General features: G+C 40.2%; 1 protein-coding gene across 5 annotated transcripts in view; it reads left to right on the top strand.

The window, feature by feature from the left end:
- Nucleotides 1-24,046, top strand: part of AATF (apoptosis antagonizing transcription factor) — a 174,791-nt gene that overhangs the window by 1,015 nt on the left and 149,730 nt on the right. For all 5 annotated transcript variants that reach the window (XR_004179278.1, XR_002517868.2, XM_003912875.4 and 2 more), the window contains exons 2-4: nt 307-498; nt 3,002-3,418; nt 3,893-4,030. Coding sequence is in view for 3 of the 5 variants with exons in the window: in XM_003912875.4 (XP_003912924.2) it covers nt 307-498; nt 3,002-3,418; nt 3,893-4,030 (747 nt within the window). In the remaining 2 variants the exon portion in view is untranslated. The remainder of the gene's footprint in view (nt 1-306; nt 499-3,001; nt 3,419-3,892; nt 4,031-24,046) is intronic.

Raw genomic sequence — 24,046 nt, 5'->3', positions numbered from 1 at the left:
GGAGAATGTGATGGCTGATTTAAGATATTAGAGCGACTGTCACGCATTGAAGAGGAGTTCAACTAGTTTGATAGGATCCAAGTCACAGAGATAGATCCCACTAGTAGATGCCGGGAGTCATCTCTCTGTTTAGAAACAGCAATAAGACAGTGTTCTACTTTGGGAGAGAATGAATTTCCTATTCCTGGAAGTTGGTGGGGATTTTGTAGAGGACGTTCAAGTGTGAGATGAATGGGTCGACCTGGGTTCCCATGAAAATTTCTGCTAACTTGGAGATTCTGTTTCCTTTTCCCCCTCCCCCAACAGCCACTGCTGCCAGAGTGATTGACAGGTTTGATGAAGGGGAAGATGGGGAAGGTGATTTCCTAGCAGTGGGTAGCATTAGAAAACTGGCATCAGCCTCCCTCTTGGACACAGACAAAAGGTATTGCGGCAGAACCACCTCTAGAAAAGCATGGAATGAAGACCACTGGGAGCAGACTCTGCCAGGATCGTCTGGTGAGTAGACGTTTTTGCATGGAACTCTTTCTTCCCTAATTTTTTTAGGGTTAAAATCCTCCTGCCACCCTCCATGATCTCTGCAAGACTAGTCTGCATACCCCTACCGGTTATCCTTTCTTTTTTTTTTTTTTGAGACACAGTTTCACTCTTGTTGCCAGTGCGATGGCACAATCTCGGCCCACTGCAACCTCCACCTCAGGGGTTCAAGCGAGTCCCCTGCCTCAGCCTCCCAAGTAGCTGGGTTTACAGGCATGCACCACCACGCCCAGCTAATTTTGTATTTTCAGTAGAGACAGGGTTTGTCCGTGTTGGTCAGGCACCCATACCTGTTATCTTAGGAGAGACCATTGATTTGGTATTAGAAAGGGTCTTAGAGGTTACTTCATTTCACTTCATAAGGAATCTAAAGCCCAGAGTGATTCAGTTGCTGTACTCCTTATGTTCAGACTAATGGCCCACCCTACAATGGAGTGACAGAGAAGGCAGTGCATATTGGCTATTGGAGAGGGTTATGAGCTGAAAAATCATTGTGTCTGATGAGCATGTTACCCTTGAATTGCGACCCCTGTCTTTTGGTTTTTCAGGTCTTGCATTGAAGCACTGTGTAATATTAGTTATTTGTGAAACTCATTTTTTGTCATTCTAAAAAGTCACATAATCCTTCTCTTCCCTGCAAAAGAGTTAGGAGTCCGTGCGCTTATAGTTTTAAAGAACTGTCTAAGTTTCTTAGAGTGGAAGAAGGGGCTAGATATGGTGATTATTGAGAGAATGTCGTTTGTTTTCCGTTAGAAAGGTCAGGGGCATCATGTTGAGAATCCACAGATAATATAAAAGGAACTATCATTTAGGTTATGATAGCTATGATTTAGTCCTTGATGTAGTTCTGGGAGCTCCTGATAAGCTCATTTCATATTTGCCTAGAGACTGATAAAGGGACCAATCATGAGACAAATATGATAATATTTATTGAGTTCTCACCATGCGTCAGGCACTGAGTTTAGCTCTATAATTTAAGTGCTAAGAGCCTGGGACTCAGTAAGTCCTCAAAAAAAAAATGTTGTAACATCACCTGGAATCAGACAGATTTTTATAAAAAATTATCGCCATTATCACTACATGTATCACCTAATATAATCCTCCCAATTGCCCAGAAAGTTATTACTACTTAGCCCTATTTTACAGATAAGGAAATTGAGGGGAAAGTTGGTTACGTAACTTTGCTTAAGGTCATATAGTTAGTAAGCGGAAGAAACAGGATTCAAATGAAGGCCGTCTGATTCCAAGATGTACACTGTAGTAAACTGTATGAATGTTTCTTAATCTGAGAAATGGCGTACATTCAAAGAATTTAAATAATTTCTGTTTACTGTTTTGGCACTTAGTTTCTGTATTTATATTTTTGGCAGCTTTGTGTCTTAAGTTTATATATACCTCTTTAAAGAAGCACTGAAGACCCATCACGCTTTCCTAAAATATTTTATTGAAGAAAGTTTTGGGAAATTGGTCTATCTTAGAATCATACTTGAAACACATGGGGCTTTTATGTTCTACCGTGGAACAGATTGGATAAACTGTAAAAACCTCTAAGTATCACATGATACTCTAAGCATAAGTAAAACCAGGAGCCTTAACTAGCACTCTTATCTACTATAGGATCAAGTTCAGAGTCTTCATGAAAGACAAGACCCTTCCTGATGTGGTCCCTGAGCAACTTTCTAGTCTCATCTCCCATCACTTCTTTGTGCATCCTGCACTCCAGTGCGGTTTCCTGTTTTTCTTCTCTCTTCATTCCCTTATGCTTCATAAGTAAAATTATAATGTCTCCTTCTCCACATGAAACCATCCCCCACCTTTCCAGGAGAGTTAGGTGGTTGTATCTCCATACACTGTGTACTAATGACGTTGTAATATAATTATTGGCGTGCATATCTACCCCTCCCACCAGACCATGAACTCCTCCCTGCAGGTATTAAATTCTCTTTGTCTTTCCTTAGCCCCTGGCTCATAGTGAGTGCTTAGTAAGTATTTAGTAAATAGGGCACATGGGTGTGATAGATTGTACATTTTTTCAGATCAGGTTTGGGAAAACTGGTAATTCTCTAACACCAGTTGAAATCTTAATGTTCTTCAAGGGCCAGACCAAATGCTAACTCTTCCTTAGAGCTTAATTTAAATTCACTTGCCCCACAGTTAAAATTTCTCACTCTTCTGGGTTATTGAAATTTTGTCAAAGCACTTCTGATTCTTCCTTGAGTTGTAATTTTGTGAGTCTGTCCCACTAGCTCCTTTTGTTAGGGTAGGACCCATGTTCTATTCATCTTTGCTTCTCCCTTAGCCGTTTTAGAGATTGTAGATATGTAATAAATATATTGTTGAATTGAGTACAGTAAGATATTTTCCCCCCTGATGCCACAGTGCTTTAGTTGAAATGAATTCTATGGCTTGGTATTTTCTCCAGGTAACGCCCATTTTTCTCTTTCTTCCCTCTCTTCTTGTTTAGATGAGGAAATACCTGACGAGGAGGAGTCTGGAGATGAAGATTCAGAGGGACTGGATCTGGAGGAATCTGATGAAGATGACCTGGGTGCTGCTGAGGAACAGGAGTGTGGTGATCATAGGGAGAACAAGAGCAAGAAGAGCAGAAGCCACTCTGCAAAAACACCGGGCTTCAGTGTCCAGACCATCAGTGACTTTGAGAAGTTTACCGAGGGAATGGATGACCTTGGGAGCAGTGAGGAGGAGGAAGACGAAGAGAGTGGCATGGAAGAAGGGGATGACGAGGAAGACTTCCAAGGCGAGAGTGAGGAAGACAGGGTTGGAGATAGAAACAGTGAGGATGATGGTGTGGTGATGACCTTCTCCAGTGTCAAAGTTTCTGAGGAAGTGGAGAAAGGAAGAGCCGTGAAGAACCAGATAGGTTTGTACATGGTTTTGCTGATTGCCTGTTTTTCAAAGTATCTGCATTTGGTCTACTTTTCATTTGTTTGTTTTTGGCTATTCTCTCTCTCCTGTGTCCTTTCAATTAGTTTGTGACATGCCCCACTTACCTAGAGGCCTAAAGCCCTATTTCTGTATGCTTAGCCAGCCATTTCTGCACTGATCTGCTTAGCTGGTTCTGCTCTAGTACTTCCTGCAACTGGGGAAGATTGAAGAGAAGAGTGTTTTCTCCTCTCCTTGGGTTTTAGCGTTCCCACTCTGCTGTAGCAAATACTTGCTTCATGGATACTGAATTTATTTTTTATAATAGAGAATATTTGTTTCCATGGCATTAAAGTGCTAAAGCTGCAGTGCTTGGAAACTGGTGTGGTTTCCTGTTCTTCCCTGCCCCTGCCATCTCACCCCCAGAGCATCTTATTATTGAGGAATGGGATTCTCTTTTGTTCTTTTTCAGCACTGTGGGACCAGCTCTTGGAAGGAAGGATCAAACTACAAAAAGCTCTGTTGACCACCAACCAACTTCCTCAACCAGATGTTTTCCCATCGTTCAAGGACAAAGGTGGCCCAGAATTTTCCAGCGCCCTGAAAAATAGTAAGAATACTTATGTCCTGTTGGGATACTTAGAACCACTTTGTCAAATGAAGACAGCTTTGACTGAAGTGGACTGGGAGCTTGAGCCATGTTTATTGTGCTTTCTTCTCATCTACCCTTGCTCTCCCCTCTCTATCCCCCTTGGCTTTCCAAGTTGCTTCTTTTTTTCTTTTTTTCTTTTTTTGAGACAGAGTCTCGCTCTGTTGCTCAGTTTCAAGTACAATGGCGCTATCACAGCTTACTGCAGCCTTGGCCTCCTGGGCTCAAGCGATCCTCCCACCTCAGTGATCCTCACACCTTAGCCTCCCAAGTAGCAGGGACTACAGGCATGTACCACCATGCCTGTAGAGACAGAGTCTCACTGTGTTGTCCAGGCCGGTCTCAAACTCCTGGCCTTAAGCAACCCTCCCACCTTTGCCTCCCAAAGTGCTAGGATTACAGATGTGACCTACTGAGCCTGGCCCTGAGTTAATTCTTTAAAGCTGTTTGAAAACCCACTGATGTAGAAAGGGAGAAAAAGAATGTCTAACTCAGCTCATTAAACTTGGTTGTATCTGTGTTTAAAAGATGCTTCCTATGTTTGAGAGGTTTTTAGAACAATGTGCTAAGATGATCTTATTTATATCTTTCTTCAAGTGGCATAGAGTGAGGAAAGATGATACTGCCGAGGGAGGAACACATTTTAAAGGAGAATTACTCAGCTGTAAATAATTCTAGAAGAGAAAAAGAATTGAGAGAGTATTTGGTTCCTAGTGTCTTCATATTACACATGAGAGAATTGAGACCCCGAATGACTTGCCCAAAGTTGCAGAGCTTATTTGTGTATGGCAGAGATGAAGCTCCAACTTTTCTACCTTATGATGCAGGAATCTTCCCTCTGCACCACACTGCTTCCTGTGTGCTGCTTGCCTGTGTACCCAGTGGTACTGAAGGACTGGGGCAGAGGGAGATTTAGGGTGAGTGCGCTGTGTTTGGGATATCTATCTATCTATCTATCTATCTGTCTATCTCTATCTCTATCTATCTATTTTTTTTTTTTTTAAAGAGAGACAGTTTGTGTTGCCCAGGCTGGTCTTGAACTCCTGGGCTCAAGCAGTCCACCCGCCTTGGCCTCCCAAAGTTTTGGGATTATAGGCGTGAGCTTCTGCGCTCAGCTGGGATCAATATGTCTTACTTGCATGCTGAGACTTTGTGTTTTCATTTGCTCTCTAAAATTTATTTTTTTGGTTTCATGGAGTTAGAGTTGGAAGGGACCTGAGGAGGATATCTAATTTGGAACATTTCTCGTAGGTGAATATCTGATGTAATTAGGAATGGCTTCCTAGAGTCCAGTTTTTGGGTTTTGTGTCCTGCCACGCTTGAAGTCTGCTTCTTCCCTTGTGGGAAGTCTGGGCGGTCCTTCCAGGAACGTTGTGTAGCCTGTGAGGGTGAGGTGGGCCGTTTATATCCCCTCCCCTGTCTTTGCCTCCTTTCTCTCTCAAATAGATGACAGATTGATGGTTTTCAAGTTTTTTGAGATTTTTGGAGCACTTCCCTGCTATGTTTAGTGCCCTAGTACCCTAATTCCTGATATGCCTTTGGAATGAAGCCTAGACTGCTCTAGATTAAATGTTTTAAATGTTTCACGATAAGGCCTTTTTCATTTTGTTACTCATTCTTTTTGCTTGAGCCTTTTTCATTTTAAAAAATTCATCTTAAAATACAGATATTTTAGGGGTTAGTCAGTATCCAGTATAATAGACACATATTCTTGGATGCCATTTAATTTCTTTTTGTTATGAGACAGGGTCTTGCTCTGTTGCCTAGGCTGGAGTGCAGTAGTGTGATCACAGCTCATTGCAACCTTGAACTCCTGGGTTCAAGCGATCTTCCCGCCTCAGCCCCCTGAGTAGCTGGTACTACAGGCATGAGCCACCATGCCTGACTAATTTTTTCTCTTTTTGTAGAAATGGGGTCTCACTATGTTGACCAGGCTGGTCTCAAAACTCCTGGTTTCAAATGATCCTTCTGTGTCAGCCTCCCCAAAATGCTGGGATTACAGGTGTGAGCCACCATACCCAGCCCATTTAGTGTCTTTAATCACTGCAATGTTATTTCACTTTTATTTTGTTCTGATCTTTTTACTCTTTTTTGTGCTTAACCAATTGCCTCTACCTCATTGATAAACCTCATTTAATCTGACAGCATCTATTAGTCTGACAGGGTGGGTTGTGGTGGAGGAGGGAGAAGAAAGGAACTTTGGTATCGCATATCCTAAGATGGGAGGGTAGCGAGTTTTCTAATAATGAGAATTTGTGTGCATTTGAAGAGTAGCTAATTTTTGTCTGTTTTGGTCTTCTTGTGGCAATATGACATACTATGTTGTATACTCCCCTGTTTTGATAAACAGAGTTTAAGAAAAAATTCTTGGCCGGGTGCAGTTGCTCACGCCTGTAATGCCAGCACTTTGGGAGACTGAGGTGGGCTGATCACCTGAGGTCAGGAGTTCAAGACCAGCCTGGCCAACATGGTGAAACCCCGTCTCTACTAAAAATACGAAAATTAGCCAAGTGTGATGGTGGGCGCCTGTAATCTCAGTTACTCGGGAGGCTGAGGCAGGAGAATCGCTTGAACCTGGGAGGCGGAGGCTGTAGTGAGTCAAGATTGTGCCATTGCACTCCAGCCTCGGCGAAAAGAGCGAAACTCTGTCTCAAAAAAAAAAAAAAAAAAAATTCTTGGCCAGGCATGGTGGCTTACGCTTATAATCCCAGCACTTTGGGAGGCTGAGGCAGGCGGATCACTTGAGGTCAGGAGTTTGAGACCAGCCTAGCCAGCATGGTGAAATCCATCTTTACTAAAAATAGAAATATTAGCCAGGTATGGTGGTGTGCACTTGTAGTCCCAGCTACTTGGGAGGTTGAGGCAGGAGAATCACTTGAACCCGGGAGGCAAAGGTTGTAGTGAGCTGAGATCATGCCATTGCACTCCAGTCTAAGTGACAAGAGTGAAACTCTGTCCCCCCCCCCAAAAAAAAAAGAGAGAGAGAAAATTCTTGGTCACATTACTCTGGATGACCAATTTATACTGTGCTATATAGCTGGTGTGGAACATAGGCTGAATTTATACTAACCCCAGAACAAACACTGGAACTTATTGTCTTTAATTAAATCTCTTTTCAATTTGCTTGGTCTTACAGAGTAGTTAAAGTCAGACCGGCTTGGTTTAGATTTCATCTCAGCAATGGATTAGCCGTGTGACCTTGGGCAAGTTACTTAACTTCACAGTAAAATGGGGATAATATGGTTGTGAGGATTAAAGGACATAATCAATAGAAAGCATTAGCACAGTGTCTGGCACACATCTCACCATGAATGTTAGGTACTAGTATTATCTTCTGCTCAAAGAGGCATTTGGCAGTATTCGACCATGTGAGCAATCACTCAATAGTTATCAGTGTAACTGAGCATCACTAGTCTTCAGTGTTTTTTACTTTTTTATTAGTATTTGGATTCTTTATATAATTTAATTGTTCTGGAAAGTGTTGTAGTTTACTAATACTTACAATGCAGTGTTGGCCTCTTATGACACTATGGAAAGATGGCTGCAGATTTCCTTATTGCCATACCCAGCTACTACCTCCTTGAAGCGTTTAACTTTTCCTTGAAATACTTTTCTTTGGTTTGGTGACACTACCTGTGCTGTTTGGGTTCTCCTACCCTTCCGATCTCTTCTCTGGCTCTTTTTGTATCCTCTCAACGTAAATTTCATTCCATTTAGAATGCCGTCCTCGGGTTGTGTTTTCTCAATATAGTCTCTCCTTGGCACTGTCACTTACTCGGATAGCCCTAACTATTGCCTCTAAAATGACAGACTTCCAGCTGTATTCTAGCCCCAGTAAACTGCTGAGTACCATGCCGTTGTAGCTTCAGCACCCTAAACTCTACTTTTCAGAAACTAAATGAATATCTCCTTCCTCTCCACACGCCACCCCAAACGTATAAACTTAGTCCCCAGTCACCTTGGTGTTACATGTTGGTAATTTAAACTTGAACTGTGGAAGTGATTTCAAAGACATTGTCTGATATTTTAGTGGCTGCATATGTGGTAAGTCATGGAGTAATCTTAACAAAATTAAGGGATTTTCTGTGCACAAAACCATTTCTCTAAGAAGGTTTGCTTTTTCTCTGTTTCTTTTTTCTCTTTTTTCTTTTTTTTTTTTGAGACGGAGTCTCACTCTGTCACCCAGGCTGGAGTGCAGTGGTGCGATCTCAACTCACTGCAGCCTCTGCCCCCCAGGTTCAAGCAATTCTTCTGTCTCTGCCTCCTGGGTAGCTGGGACTACAGGTGTGTGCCACCACACCCAGCTAATTTTTGTAATTTTTTTTTTAGTAGAGATGGGATTTCACCATATTGGCCAGGCTGGTCCTAAACTCCTGACCTCGTGATCTGCCTGCCTTGGCCTCCCAAAGTGCTGGGATTACAGGTATGAGCCACTGCGCCCGGCCTTTTCTCTTTCTTTTAAAATGTTCTACTGTGTTAGGAAGTATGTCTTTTATGTTGGTGGCAATGATATGTAAGGAAGAAGGGAAGTTACTTAAGGAAATCTCACCATGAGTTATTTAAAACTTTTCATTATGGGATATATCAAACTTATATAAAAGTAGACAAGTAGCACAGTGAACCCCCACATGCCTTCACCAGCTTAAGCAATAATCAATTCATGATCAATCTTATTTCATCTGTAGCTATACCAACTTCGCTTACCTTCTGGATTATTTTGAAGCAAATAATACACATCCTCTCATCAGTAAAATTTTCAGCACGTATGTTCAAAAGATAAGGATTTTAAAAAATTACACCATAATCCCACATAAAACCATTAACAGTAATTTCTTAATGAACATAACTGGCCTGGCATGGTGGCTCATGCCTGTAATCCTAGCACTTTGGGAAGCCAAGGCAGGAGGATCACCTGAGGTCAGGCGTTGGAGGCCAACCTGACCGACATTGTGAAACCCCATCTCTACTGAAAATACAAAAAATTAGCTGGGTGTGGTGGCGGGCGCCTATAATCCCAGCTACTCAGGCTGAACAGGAGAATCTCTTAAATTCGGGAGGTGAAGGTTGCAGTGAGGCAAGATTGCCCCACTGCACTCCAGCCTTGGGCAACAAGAGCAAAACTCTGTCTCAAAAAAAAAAACAAACATACAGACGGGGCGTGATGGCTCACGCCTTTAATCCCAGCACTTTGGGAGGCCAAGGTGGGCAGATCACCTGAGGTCCGGAGTTCAAGACCAGCCTGGCCAACATAGTGAAACCCTGTCTCTACAAAAATACAAAAATTAGCCAGGCATGATGGTGGGTGCCTGTAATCCCATCTACTTGGGAGGCTGAGGTGGGAGAATCGCTTGAACCCAGGAGGAAGAGGTTATCAGTGAGCGGAGATCATACCGTTGCACTCCAGCCTGGGTGACAGAGCGAGACTCTCTCAAAAAAACAAACCAACCAACCAACAAACAAAAAAAATGACTGATTTGGATGGGTGGGAAAATTGTGAGTGCATGTCTTGTTTGTTTTTTTTCTTTTCTTTAAGGCGAAAGGTCCTAGAGAGTGTTTCTTTAACAGGTACTCTACTGTCTTTTTCAGAGTTTGCTCTATAGCTTTAAATGAAGTGATTAAAGGAAAGTTAAACTTCAGTCATAATAAGTTGACCTTTTAGTGAAATGCATATTATTAATGTATTTAATGAGATGCATTACAAACTGCAGTGAGCACCATGTTTCATTACAGGTGTAAAATGCAATATCATTAAAGACCTTTAATAGAAACAATGGTTGACATTTTGATATTTCCCATAAGCAAAACATCCAAGAACACAGTATGATGTAATATAAATACAGAGGAAGTATTCAGATTTTTTACTTGCCTAAGAGTATGAAAACAAATTTCACTATTAATAAATTATATTTTGTTTGCACCCTGTCATCTTCCCACTTCATACTTACCCTCTCATATCTTTGTGGTCCTTCCCTAAGAGCCCCAATTATTTTGACTTGACTAGACTAAAATTTTGTTTTTTTTTTTTTCCCGAGATGGAGTCTTGCTCTGTCGCCCAGGCTGGAGTGCAGTGGCGCAACTTCGGCACACTGCAGTCTCCGCCTCCTAGATTTAAGTGATTCTCCTGCCTCAGCCTCCAGAGTAGCTGGGAGTACAGGCATGTGGTACCACGCCCAGCTAATTTTTGTATTTTTAGTAGAGATGGGGTTTCACCATATTGGCCAGGCTGGTCTCGAACTCCTGACCTCGAGATCTGCCTGCCTCGGCCTCCCAAAGTGCTGGGATTACAGGCATGAGCCACTGCTCCCGGCTAGACTAAAATTTTTAATGGTAATTTGTCCTCAACAATAATAGACACCTTAAAGAATAATGTTTTAAATTTTGCATAAGCTGTGGGCAATCATGGAGTCTTGATAATGTTTTGTTTTTAAAGTTTTACTTATTTTTAAGTAGGCAGTACATTCACATGGTTCAGAATTCAAAAATGCTAAAGACTATACAGTGATAATCCTGTACCCTTGCAGCCCAGTACCCTGTCCCAGAGGCAACCAATTTTATCACCAAAATCCCCCCGTTTTAAATTACTTAGTTGCCTTAGGTGAAAAATCCATAAACACTTATTTCAGAGTTCTCTCAATTAACACTTTATGGGTTCATGGCAAAGTTCTCACAATGTTCTGTAGAACCTTGAAATATTTTTAATTACTTGGAATGGGTTTAAGTATTGCTTGGGACAAAGGCACTTGCAACCCCCACTAATTGTAACATTGTGTAGGCTTAAGGACCCTTATTGCTGCAGACTTCATCTAGCCAAGATGATGTAAGATTGATCTTTTTGCTTCAGCTGATGGCTATCATTTTTGAAAATAACTTCAGCGTTCTAATTATAAAAGTATGTCATGCTTATTTCAAAGATCGGAAAATACATAGAAGCATAAAGAAGAAAATAAGGATTAGCTGTAATCCTACTGCCCAGAGATAACCATAGTTGTCATTTTGATGAATATCCTTCCAGACCTTTTTGCGTGCACATACACACACCACACACTTTTTAAAACAAAAAATGGAATCATATAAATATGTACTATTTTCAGTTTTGTTTTTCCTGCTTAATATTTCATGTCAGTATATTTAGATGTACATCAGCATTTTTAGGAGTTAAAGTATTCCTTTTTATAGATTTACTGCAATTTAGTTAGCCAATCTGTATTGATGGGTGCTTAGGTTTATTCTAGCTTTTCACTTGTAGAAAACATGCTTTGATAAATATCCTTGTACATACATATATGTGCAGTTTGTCTAAAAATAGCACTGTCCAGTAGAAATATAATGCAAGCCACATGTAATTAAAAATTTTTAATAACCACATTTTTAAAAAGAAACAGGTAAAATTAATTTTAGACATTTTATTTAACCCAATATATCAAAAATATTATAATTTCAATGTGATCAATATAAAAATTTTAATGAGATATTTTACATTCCTTTTTTCATGTTAAGTCGTTGAAATCCAGAGTATATCCTGTAATCACAATTCATTTCAATTGGGACTAGACACATTTTGAGTGCTTAGTAGCCATATATAATTAGTGGATACTGTATCATATTGCACAGATCTACATTCCCTGGAAATGTAGTTGCTGGGACAAAGGACTTGTACATTGATTTTTTTTTTTTCTTTTGAGACGGAGTTTTCACTCTTGTCGCCTAGGCTGGAGTGCAATGGTAGGATCTTGACTCACGGCAACCTCTACCTCCCGGGTTCAAGCGATTCTCCTGCCTCAGCCTCCTGAGTAGCTGGGATTACAGGCATCCGCCACCACGCCTGGCTAATTTTTGTATTTTTGGTAGAGACTGGGTTTCACTGTGTTGGCCAGGCTGGTTTTGAACTCCTGACCTCAGGTAATCTGCCTGCCTCAGCCTCCCAAAATGCTGGGATTACAGGTGTGAGCCACAGTGCCGGGCCTTGTACATTGTTTTTTTAAAAAGGCTTTTGGAATATGTTGCCTGACTAGCCCCTGGAAGAATTGTAACAATTTAAATTCTCATCTGTAATAGTTGTTTTCCTACACTCCTGCCTCCACAAGGTATTATTGATCTTTTTTCCTAAACTGTAGGTGGGAAATGAAGGCAATCATTTCTTGCTAAGTTTCTGTTTGATATTTATATAATACCTGTTAGCATTTAAATAACATATGCCATGTTTTATCTATTTATTAGAGAGTGAGTTCTGTGTGGGAAGACTTTTTGTCCCTTTTGAGCTACTACTTTGTCCAATTTAGTTAATTAGGCATTTATATAATGTTGAGAGTAAAGCTGGATCACAGAGCAAGAACTTTTCCAAAGTCACCAAGTGGCAGAATGAGGAGGGGAGTATCGTGTCAGATTCTTATGCACTGATTCTGCCTACCCTGAGAGTATAAGCCCTAAATGGGTCAGAGACCCATGGGAGCTAAGGGCAGCTTAAAAACTACTGATACCAGTCTAGCTAGAAAATGCGTTTCACTGTTTTGGGGTTGGGTTTCTTAGGAGTGAGGGTTGTCTTCAGCACCAGAAATAATTTTTTTTTTTTTTTTTGATTGCTCCATAGACAGAGCAGGGCTATCCCATAGGCAGAGTGGCCCAGAGTAGCTCAGAAAAATAAATTTTAATAGTAATGAGTTAGATAAGAAAGTAGCCCTGACTTGGAGTAGCTAGTAGCTCCATAGTAGGATCACTGTGTCACTATATTTATGGTGAAGTTGTACTTATCATTGCACAATGGTCTCTTTATATGTACATTTAATTAACTCAAACATAACTATATGCGCCTGGCCAAAAGAAGAAGATGGAGAGGCTGGGCGCGGTGGCTCATGCCTGTAATCCCAGTACTTTGGGAGGCCGAGGTGGGCAAATCACCTGAGGTCAGGTGTTTGAGACCAGCCTGGCCAACGTGGTGAAATCCCCCTCTCTATGAAATATACAAAAAATGAGCTGGGAGTGGTGGCGGACGTTTGTAATCCCAGGTACTGGGGAGGCTGAGGCAGGAGAATCGTTTGAACCCGGGAGGTAGAGGTTGCAGTGAGCCAAGATCGCGCCATTACACTCCAGCCTGGGTGACAAGAGCGAAACTGTCTCAAAATAAACAAAACAAAACAAAAACCAAGGAGAGAGAAACTGTTTATATAGTGCCAATAATTCTGCCTGCCACTTTATTCAGTGAGCGTAGAGTATGCATGAGATGGCAGGCGGATTCTTTTATTGCCTTGGTTATCTTTTGTTCTTGGGTACCTCTTTAGTGAGCATTGATCAGCAGAATATCAATCTAGTGCTTAAAGTTACAGCATGCAGTCTTTGTACAGGACGGTCCCTAAATGGAATCATCTGTGTTTAATTGACAAAGTGCTCTGTGGGCTAATAATGTTCGAAGGGAAGGACTGGCTGTGTTGAACTTATTGAAAGATAGCACAATGCTATCTTTCACATAATAATATCCATTATGTGCAGTATAAGGGATTTTCGCAATGGTTTGGTCAAAACTTGACTTTTTGCTTTATGCTCAGACTTTAGAACCCAACTGCTGTATAAGATGATACTCTGTTGTTTATGTCTTAAAACCTGTTCTTAAATTGTTTTATTAAAATCACATAGGAGTAAGATAAATATATAGAAGCCTTCAGGAAGACAGTACTCCTTTGACTAACATTTTATTTGTTTTACTTTTGTAATTTTAGATATTTTGTTTACATCTTTATGTCTTGACTTATTTATTCTCTGATATGAAGGGTGAGACTGCTGCTAACAGAAGTAAGATGCGGATTGAGAATTGACTTATCTAGCAACATGGTGGGCATCCTTGACCTTGATGAAGTTGGCAGACTGGTAGGCTTACAGGCTTGACTGGAATGGGTTTAAGAGAGAATGGAGTGGCTGGGCACAGTGGCTCATGCCTATAACCCTAGCACTTTGGGAGGCCCAGGTGGACAGATCACTTGAGCCCAGGAGTTCAGGACCAGCCTGGGCAACATAGTGAGACCCACGTCTCAATTTTTAAAAATTAATTTTAAAAAAGAAAAAGTGAGAGAATGGGGAAAATGAAACATTAAAATATAGGCAACTCTTTGAAGGGTTGTTGCTTTAAAAGGGAGCAGAGAGATGGGACATTAGATGGTGAAGGATGTGGTCATGAGAGGGGTGTTTTGCTTGTTTTTTTTTTAAGGTGAAATACTAGCATGTTTGTGTGTTGATAGGAGTGACCCAGCAGAGAAGGGTAAATTGATGATGCAGGAGAGGGGGACATCTGCTGTCACAACATCCTATGGTGGGTGAGTAGGGATGGAGTGGAGATGGGCCAGTGCACAAGAGTGCCTTAGATAGCAATGTGGACCATCTCATGGTGGTGGGTGCCTGTAAGCCCAGCTACTCAGGAGGCTGAGGCGGGAAAATTGCTTGAACCCAGAAGGCAGAGGTTGTGGTGGGCCAAGGTCGCGCCACTGCACTCCAGCTTGGGTGAAAGAGCAAGACTCTGTCTTTAAAACAAAACAAAGCAAAAGAGCCAATAAACTGCATTTACAGTGTAATTACCATGTAAATAAGGTAGACTGCTAGGACAGGGAAGAATTGGAAAATTGTATTTCTTCCCTGTTTTTTCAGTCATGGCTCCTAGTCCACTCAAAGGAGAATATTCCTAGTTTAGTTCAAGTTTTTAGTTGCTTTCCATTACCTGCTTAAAATCATGCCATTTTCTGTTTGCTTCCTATTTTATTGTTTTTTCCCCTTAGTTTTGTAATTTTTTACCCCCCCGCCCTTGTAGCTCAGTTTTATCATCTCAATCCTTTTTTTCCTTAGCTTTACATCGTGCCATCCCTTGTGTTAAATTTTCCACTTTGAGCTGGTTGTTCTCTGGGAGTAATGCACAGCTGTACTCTTGGGCCTCTCTTTCACTGCTCTTCTGGAGAGAGCTACGGCTTTCAGGTTTTCAGGCTCTCTTCTGTTATCTCAGTTTACTCTGTCAGTTTGCTGCCAAACATGCATCCAGAGTAAGTTATCTGAGTTCTCGCAGGTTTGAAAATACTCTGCCCTCATTCCTCATTGATATATTCTTGTTTGATTGGGTAGACCTTTCTAGATTGAAAATTACTTTCCCTCAGAATTAGAAAGTATTGCCTGTTATTGGTTTCTTCTTGCTGCTGTAACAGATTACCGCAAGCTTGGTGACTTAACAGCACACACTGATTATCATATCGTTCTGGAGGTCACAAGTCCTAAAATCAAGGTGTCAGCAGGGCTTTATTCCTAGAGGCTCTAGGGTAGAAATCTGTTTGCTTGCCTTTTCCAGCTTTTATAGGTGGCCACATTCTTTGCTCATGGTCCTCTTCCATCTTTAAAACCAGCAATTCCATCTCTGCAACCTCTCTTTTCCTGACTCTGACCCTATTGCCTTCCTCTTATAAGGACCCTTGAGATCACATTGGACCACCTGGCTTATCCAGGATAATCTCAAGATCCTTAACTTAATTATATCTGCAAAGTCCTTTTGACCTTTTTTTTTTTTTTTTTTTTTTTTTTTTGAGACGGAGTCTCGCCCTGTTGCCCAGGCTGGAGTGCAGTGGCCCGATCTCTGCTCACTGCAAGCTCTGCCTCCTGGTTTCACGCCATTCGCCTGCCTCAGCCTCCCGAGTAGCTGGGACTACAGGCGCCCACCACCACGCCCGGCTAATTTTTTGTATTTTTAGTAGAAGCGGGGTTTCACTGTGTTAGTCATGATGGTCTTGATCTCCTGACCTCGTGATCCGCCCGCCTCGGCTTCCCAAACTGCTGGAATTACAGGCGTGAGCCACCACGCCCGGCCCCTTTTGACTTTTTAATATGTTACTGACAAAGCCACATTCACTTGTTCTGGGGTATAGGATGTAGATATCTCTGGGGGACCATTATTCAACCTACTATGTGTCTTATTGTCTTCTACCATCCCACTGTTTTCCAGTGACAAGGTATGAATCTCATTCCTTTGTAGATGACTTATTTTTATCTCTGGACATGTTTGGGATCTTCTCTTGGTTATTTTTTCTTGTATTTTTATTTTTTATTGAGAGAGGGCCTTCATCTCTTGCCCAGGCTGGAGTGCAGTGGTGCAATCGTGGCTCACTGCAGCCTCGAACTCTTGGGCTCAAGTGACCCTCCCACTTCAGCCTCCCAAGTAGCTCGGCCTCAGTTGCATGCCACCACGTCCAGCTAATTTTTTTCTTTTTTCTTTTTTGTAGAGACGGGGTCTTGCACTGTAGAGATGGGGTCTTGCAGAATTTGTCTTTATTCTTGATTTTCTGAAATTACCTGAAGAGATGTCTAAGTATGGGTCATTTTATTATGCTAAACATTTACCTTAGTAAGTATGAAGACTGGGGTCCTTCAGTTTTGGGAATATCTTTTCTAATATTTCTTTAATAATTTTCTTCGTTTCATTTTCTCTGTTCTCTTAGATTTTAAGCCTGGATTAGTGTTGTGTCTCTTATGTGTTATTTTTCATTTTCCATCTTTTTATGATTTTACCATGTTTATGTTCTGAAAGATTTTTGAAGCTGATTTCCAGATTTTTTAAAATTAATTTTTAAGTTATTTTTAAGCTGCTAAGTTCATATTTTATTTTATTTTATTTTATTTTATTTTATTTTATGACAGGGCCTTGCTGTGTTGCCCAGGCTGGAGTGTAGTAATGTGATCATAACTCACTGCAGCCTTGAACTCCTGGGCTCAAGAGATGCTCCTGCCTCAGCCTCCCAAGTAACTGGGACTACAGGTGTGTGCCACCATGCCTGACAAATTTTTAAAAAATTTTTAGTAGAGATGAGGTCTCACTATGTTGCCCAAGCTGGTTCTTGAGCTCCTGGGCTCAAGTGATCCTCCCGCCTCAGCCTCCCAAAATGCTGGGATTACAGGTGTGAACTGCCGTGCCCAGCCTGAAGTTTTCTTTTTAAATCATATTTTTAGTCTTTATGGGGTCTTTTGATTCCTGAAGGTTCCTTTTCTATATAACTAATAAGAGTATATTATGTAAATTTAAAGTTTTTTTTTTGTTGTTGTAGAGTCATTTTAATTCCTGGAATTGTTCCTGTCTCAACCAGATTTTTTGTTTGTCTTGGACATTTTCCCTTTTTTGCGGGGGAGGGGAGGAGGTAGAGATGGGGTTGCCCACCATGTTGCCCAGGCTGATCTCAAACTCCTGGCCTCAAGTGATCCTCCTGCCCTGGCCTCCCAAAGTGCTGCGATTACAGGCATGAGCCGCTGTGCCCTCCTTTTAAACTTTGTATCCAATACATATATACAATTTAAAAAGTCAGATAATTCTAGGAAGCTTGTTATGAAAACCAGTAGTCTGCTGCTTGTGTGTATAGTGGCTGTACCATAACCATTTCTCCTGAAGCAACAATTATATTTTAAGTTATTTTGTTGTACTTTTGTTTTGTTTTGTTTTTGTTTTGAATCAATGGATTTTTCTAATTAACATGGTTTGTTTCTACTTGAGTTTTCAGTTTTAGGCATTACCTGTTGACTCCCCTTTATAATAATGAAGATTTAGCTCTATTCCTGCTACACTCATGCATACTTTCTGGTTATGTTGTTAATTTGCCCCTTTGTGGTTATACTGTAGTTTGGTTAGATCAGTGTTCAGTATTTACATTATTATGTCTATAAACACTTTTCACAGCTGAGCCACGTAATAAATAATGAATAATGATTATTTTCCTTTCCCACACATTGTTTTGTTTTCTAGAGTTAATTGTTAAATTGTTGTTTGTTGAGTTTCTGTGTAGTAATTCAAGCCCAAACTTTTCTCCAGTTAGCTAAATCTCTTCTCAAGTCTTAAGTTGCATCAAATATTATGCCAGTTGATGTTCCTTAAGAAGTCCCTCCCAGAGCTTTTTGACCTGCTCTCATCTGGCCTGTTTACCTTCTCAGGTATCCAGCTGTCTGCTGGGATCTGCCGTCACCATCATACTGGGGGTTACCTTAGCTTCTTGCTTCTGTGGATCTCCTATTCCAGAGTCTTTCTTGGCTACTTCCAATTTTTGTTGCACATCCTCTCATAGCTTGCTGAGAAGGGGTGTGTGGGAGGTAAATATTTTTAGATTTCAGTTGTCTGAAAATACCTTTATTCTGTCATCACGATTGATCCTTTGTATATAGAATTCTATAGAATGTTACATTGTATTTCAGCTTCTAAAGTTGCAATTGGTAAGCCAGAAGTTGTTCTGATTCTAGAGCTTGCTTTTTTTTTTTTTTTTTTTTTTTTCCTTTTTGGAAACTTTTTGGAAACTTTGTCCACAGAATTCTGAAATTTCATAATGATGTACCATAGAATAGATCTGTTTTTGTCTGTTGTCCGGAGCACTTGGAGGGCCTTTTCAATCTAGAAATTCATGTCTTTCAGTCCTAGAAAATCATCTTGAAATTATTTTGTGTTTTACTTTCTCCCCTGTGTTTCCTTTCTCTCTCTTCTCTCTCTTTCTGGAAGGCCTGTTATTTGGCACCAGACTGTTTCTGTGATTCTTTTTCTCTTCAATTTTTCATCCTTCCCTCTGTAAGACATTTCCTCAGCTTTATTTTCAATACTCTCTATTGAGTTTTTAAAATTTCTTCTATCTTTTTTTCTTTTCTTTTTTTCTTTTTTTTTTTTTTTCTTTTTTTTTTTGAGATAGGCTCTGACATTGTCACCCAGGCTTAAGTGCAGTGGCTCGATCTTGGCTCACGGCAGCCTTGGCCTCCTGGGCTCAAGCAATCCACCTGCGTCAGCCCTACAAGTAGCTGGGACTACAGGTGCACACCACCACACCTGGCTAATTTTTTGTAGATTTTGTAGAGATGAGGTTTTGCTGCATTGGCCACACTTGTCTCGAATGCCTGAGCTCGGGTATCTTCCTGAGCTCAGGTATCTACCTTCCTTGGCTTCCCAAAGCACTGGGATTACAGGCGTGAGCCACCGTGCGTGGCCTTTTCTATCATATTTTTATTTTATTTTATTTTATTTTGTTTTGTTTTATTTACTGTTTGGGTTTTTTTCTTTTTTCTTTTTTCGAGACAAGGTCCCACTCTGTCACCTAGGCTGGAGTACAGTGGTGTGATCATAGCTCACTGCAGCCTCAAACTCCTGGGCTCAGGTTATCTTCCCGCCTTAGCCTCCTGAGTAGCTAGGACTACAGGTGCATGCCATCCCCCCTGGCTATTTTTTATTTTTAGTAGGGATGACATCTTGCTGTATTGCCCAGGCTGGTCTTGAACTCCTGGCTTCAAGTGGTCAAGTGATGCTTCTGCCTCAGCCTCCCAAAGCACTGACGTTACGGATGTGAGCCACAGCGCCTGGCCTATGTATTTTTGTATGTGTTCTTCCTGCATAGTCTGTTTCCTCCAAGCTGCTTTGTTTGTTTGTTTTTTGCTTTTGCTTTGACTCCTATATAACATGTTACATGTTTTTCTTGGATTTTTGGTGATCCTCTGAGCTCTCTGTTGATTTTTAAGTGTATCATACCAAAAAGTTGTTGGGGAACTTGTTTGTTGGATGGGGCTTTTGTCTGTGGTCTCCATTGTAAAGCAATCTATCTGCGCCATCTTGGGAGAACTCCCAATGGCAGTATCTTTAGATCTTTGCTCTTTATGAGATCAAAATCTAGAGGACTTCCAGTTTCCTGCCTGGTGGCCAACACTCTAGGAGGTGAGTAGGCTTGCGGATCTCGGCATTCAGTCTGTAAGCTTCAGCTTAGTCCCCCTGTTTTCAATATTACTCCTTTGCCCTCAACTATGGTCTGGAATCTCCCTGTACAGAGACCGTCTCTTTAACTCTCTTCAAGGATAAACCTCTAAATTTTGCCTAAGTAAGAAAATATGATATTTTAAGTGCTCCAGTTGTTTTTAGGCCTGCTTTGATCTCCTTTTCTAGAAGTGCTGGGCACTGCCAGTTCCTGAATCCTCTGCATTCTGTTTCTGGACTGTAAGTGAGGTTGCATCTGATTCTTCATTGCTAGCACCCTAGTCATCTTGCTTGGGTTATCTAAGTCAGTTATTATTTGTCCATTTGCTTTTTCAAAAACTGGTTTGTTGAGATGTAATTGACATAATAAATTGCCCATATGTCGAGTGTGCAATTTGACATTTGTATACACCGGGAAACCATCACCAGTCAAGATAATGAACATATTCCTCATCTGCAGAAGTTTCCCCAGCCTCTTTATAATCTTTCCTTCCTGGCCTTCCCTGTTTGTCCCTAGGCAACCACTAAATCTGCTGTCACTATAGGTTAGTTTGCATTTTGTAGAATTCTATATAAATGGAATTATACAGTTTGTATCCTTTTTAGCCTGGCTTTTACTCAGCATCATTATTTTGAGCATCCTCCATATTTTTTCATGTGTCAGTAGTTCATTGCCTTTTTTTGCTGTGTAGTATCCTATTGTATGGGTGTACCACAATTTGTTTTGTTTCCAGTTTTTGGCTATTACAAATAAATCTGCTACAAACATTTGTATTGATGTTTTTATATGGACATAGACTTTCATTTCTCTTGGGTAGCTAAGAATAGAATGGCTGAGTTGCATGGTAAATGCATGTTTAACTCCCAAAACTGCCAAGCTATTTTCCAAAGTGGTTATACCATTTTACAGTCCCACCAGCAGTGTGTAAGATTTCTAGTTGCTCCACTTCCTCATAATGTGGTATGTTCTGAATTTTAAACATTCTAATAATTGTATAGGTAGGTTACAGAACTGAGTTGCTATCCTGTCTCATTCTTCGCCTTTCTTTTGTGGGTTTACTCCTTTTAAAAGGTATATTTTTAAAAAGTTACTTTAATCAGTGGAATAGAATAGAGAGTTCTGAAATAAATTCATACAGATAATGGGCAGTTGACTTTTAAAGGTGCCAAGTCAAGCCAGTGGAGAATGGATGGTTTATTTCTTTTTCTTTTTTTTTTTTTAAGAGACAGAGTCTTCCTCTTTTGTGGAGGCTGAAGTGCAGTGGCTCACTGCAGCATTGAGCTCCTGGCTCATGCAGTCTTCCCACCCTAGCCTCCTGAGTAGCTGGGACTACAGGTGTATGCCATCATGGCCTGCTAAATTTTCTTTATTTTTCTTAGAGATGGGGTCTTGCTACGTTACCCAGGCTGGTCTCGAACTCCTGCCCTCCCGCCTTGGCCTCCCAAAGTGCTGAGATTACAGGCATGTGCCACCATTCTCGGCCTGGATAGTCTTTTCAACAAATGGTTCTGGGACAGTTGTGCACTCATTTGCAAAAAAAATGAACTTCAACCTGTACCTCATACTTGATACAAAAATTAACACAAGACAGTCAATTTATATTGACTTAAACATAAATCATAAAGTGTTTTGAAAAATACATGGGTTAGGCAAAGAGTTTTTAAATACAATATCAAAAACATAATCCATAAAAGAAAAAATTGTTAATTGGGCTAAATTAGAAATAAAATATTTTGCTCTGTGAAAGATATGTTAAAGTAATGAAAAGATAAGCTACAGATGAAGAGGAAATGTTTGCAAATCACATAATTAACAATCAGCTTGTGTCCAGAGTGTATAAAGAACTCTCAAAACTCAATAAAAAAAAAATCCATTCAAAAAAAAAAAATGGGCAAAAGATTTGGACACTTTACCAAAGACAATGTATGATGGCAAATAAGCACATGAAAAGATATTTAACTTAATCTTTAATGTTTGGTGAGATGCAAATTAAAACCACAAGGAGATACCTCTACATACCTATTAGGCCAACTACAAATACACACCTGACAACACCAAGTGCTGACAAGAATGTAGAGCAGCTGGAACTTTCGTACATTGCTGATGGGAATGCAAAATAGTACAGCCACTTTGGAAAAACAGTTTGGCAGTTTTTAAATAAAGCTAAACATATATTCATCATATGAGCCTGATCCCATAGTCCCTCTCTTAGATATCTGCCCTAGAGAAATGAAGACATACATTCACACAAAGTCTTGTACATGCATATTCATAGCAGCATTATTTATAACCACCAAAAACTGGAAACAGCCCAAATGTCCAAATGTACAACAAATTGTACATTAGTCAGCAATAAAAGGGAATAAACTAGTGATACAGGCAAAAACATGGATGAACCTCAAGGGTATTATACTAAGTGAAATATGCCAGCCTCAAAAGGTTATATACTTGGAAATTCCATTTATATAACATTCTGGAAAAGGTAAAATTATTGGGATAGATCAGTGACTACTATGGGTTAGGGATGGGAGAAAGGTCTGAGTACAAAGAGGCAGCCCAGCTTTCTTCTTTGTTTTCTGTGAGTTTCTATTTTCCTCTCCACTAATCTTGTTTCCTTGGAGTATTTTCCACCTGTTTTCCACAGTGGCTCACTGTTGAACCCTTCAGCCTGGCTTGATTATTGTGTACGTTTTGCTTGGATTGAGGGAGGGGGTATATGTGTGCTTATTCCCAGATAACTCTGGGAATATTTCTTATGGTAACGGATACATGATACAGTACTTCTAGGGATAGAGGAATGGGCTACATCAACCTATAGTGTCATTTTTGCTTGAAATATATATCCTTGGTACTAAAACCTTACCCAGAAGAGAATAATAGATTACACAGTGCTTCTAGATTTTGATGTGGGTTAGAACTGAAAAATGAGATGTCTTTAAACTCTTTTTGCTTCTCTCTTTGATAAGTGATATAATGTGGTTTGGACACTCAGAGATTCCTGAGATTCCAGGTTCTGGTTGATGATTTACTGCAAAATTGCTTATAAATTGAAGTAGAAAATGTTTTGCAGACCTGGCAGCTTTCTGGCTTCACACCCATTTGTCACCCAGCATTTCCCTTTGTGTATAGAACAAGAATTAATTAGGCTGCACTGCAGGAAAAGTTTATGGCTATAATTTATATAGGATGAATTTTTTTAAAGAGACAGCATTGTTTTGTTACACCTATATACATATAAGTATGTGTGTGTAGAAAATGTTGTTTTTTTCCCTGTTAAAGCAGTGTCTGTAAGCTTCTGGAGTAAACATTCTTTTTTTTTTTTTTTTTTTTCCTTAATGCAAGATGGTAATGTAATAGATGCATTTATCGTGATTGCTGTCTGATGAAACTGTTGGGGGTTTTTGTTTGTTTCTCATTTTTTAATTCATTGTGTAGTAGTGAGAACACTCAGTTTTAGGTTTACATTTTAGACATTGGTCAGACTTGTCTGGTTTCCAGAGCTTTGTATTCTTTCTGTCTCTTGGAAGACTTGGGATTCTGTCTTTTTTAGGGTCTTGCTCATTCAATTAATGTTTTCATAATCAATGCAAGTCAGAACTTGCAATTTGTTCCTGATTTGCACATTAAAGAGCTCCATTAATTAAGAATCCTGGTGTTTGGCATGTTCCCGCAGGATCTGTGCATTATTTACATGGTGAAAGTGCAAGATGCAAGTTTCTCAGTTGTAGGGGCAATTGCAGTTAATCCTGCTTTCTCTTTCTTTCTTCTTTCTTTCTTTTTTTTTCTTTCCTTTTGCTTATGAGTAACAATTATTTCACAACTCATTGAAACTCCTTAAGGATACATTGTACCAAAATAGGAACAAATTATTCAAAAGAGGGGGCTCTGGTGAAAAAGTAGAAAGTAAATCCTTTGTTTAAAGGAAAACATTTTCCTAGAAGACATATAACATTTATGGGGTGGCCCCTACTTGGCTAAATGTATTTTAAAAGGTATAATAATGTTGAGTTGTAATTCTCTATATTCTGAATTTGTAGATTTTACCCCCTTGATAATAGTGGTTGTACTGATAAATGAAGTTGCCTTTCATAACCCAAATAATCCCAGAAATGGAGACAAGTATAACCCTATGCTTATGTCAAACAACTGTTTTGTAATATTCCTGTTCAGTTGCTTTTGCATGAAATGACTTTTTTTTTTTTTGAGACGGAGTCTCGCTCTGTCGCCCAGGCTGGAGTGCAGTGGCCGGATCTCAGCT

This window comes from Papio anubis, chromosome 17, assembly GCF_008728515.1.
Source record: "Papio anubis isolate 15944 chromosome 17, Panubis1.0, whole genome shotgun sequence".
In the NCBI taxonomy this organism is placed as follows: domain Eukaryota; kingdom Metazoa; phylum Chordata; class Mammalia; order Primates; family Cercopithecidae; genus Papio; species Papio anubis.
Note: the sequence above shows the minus strand (reverse complement) of the source record. Positions and strands in the feature narration are given on the sequence as shown.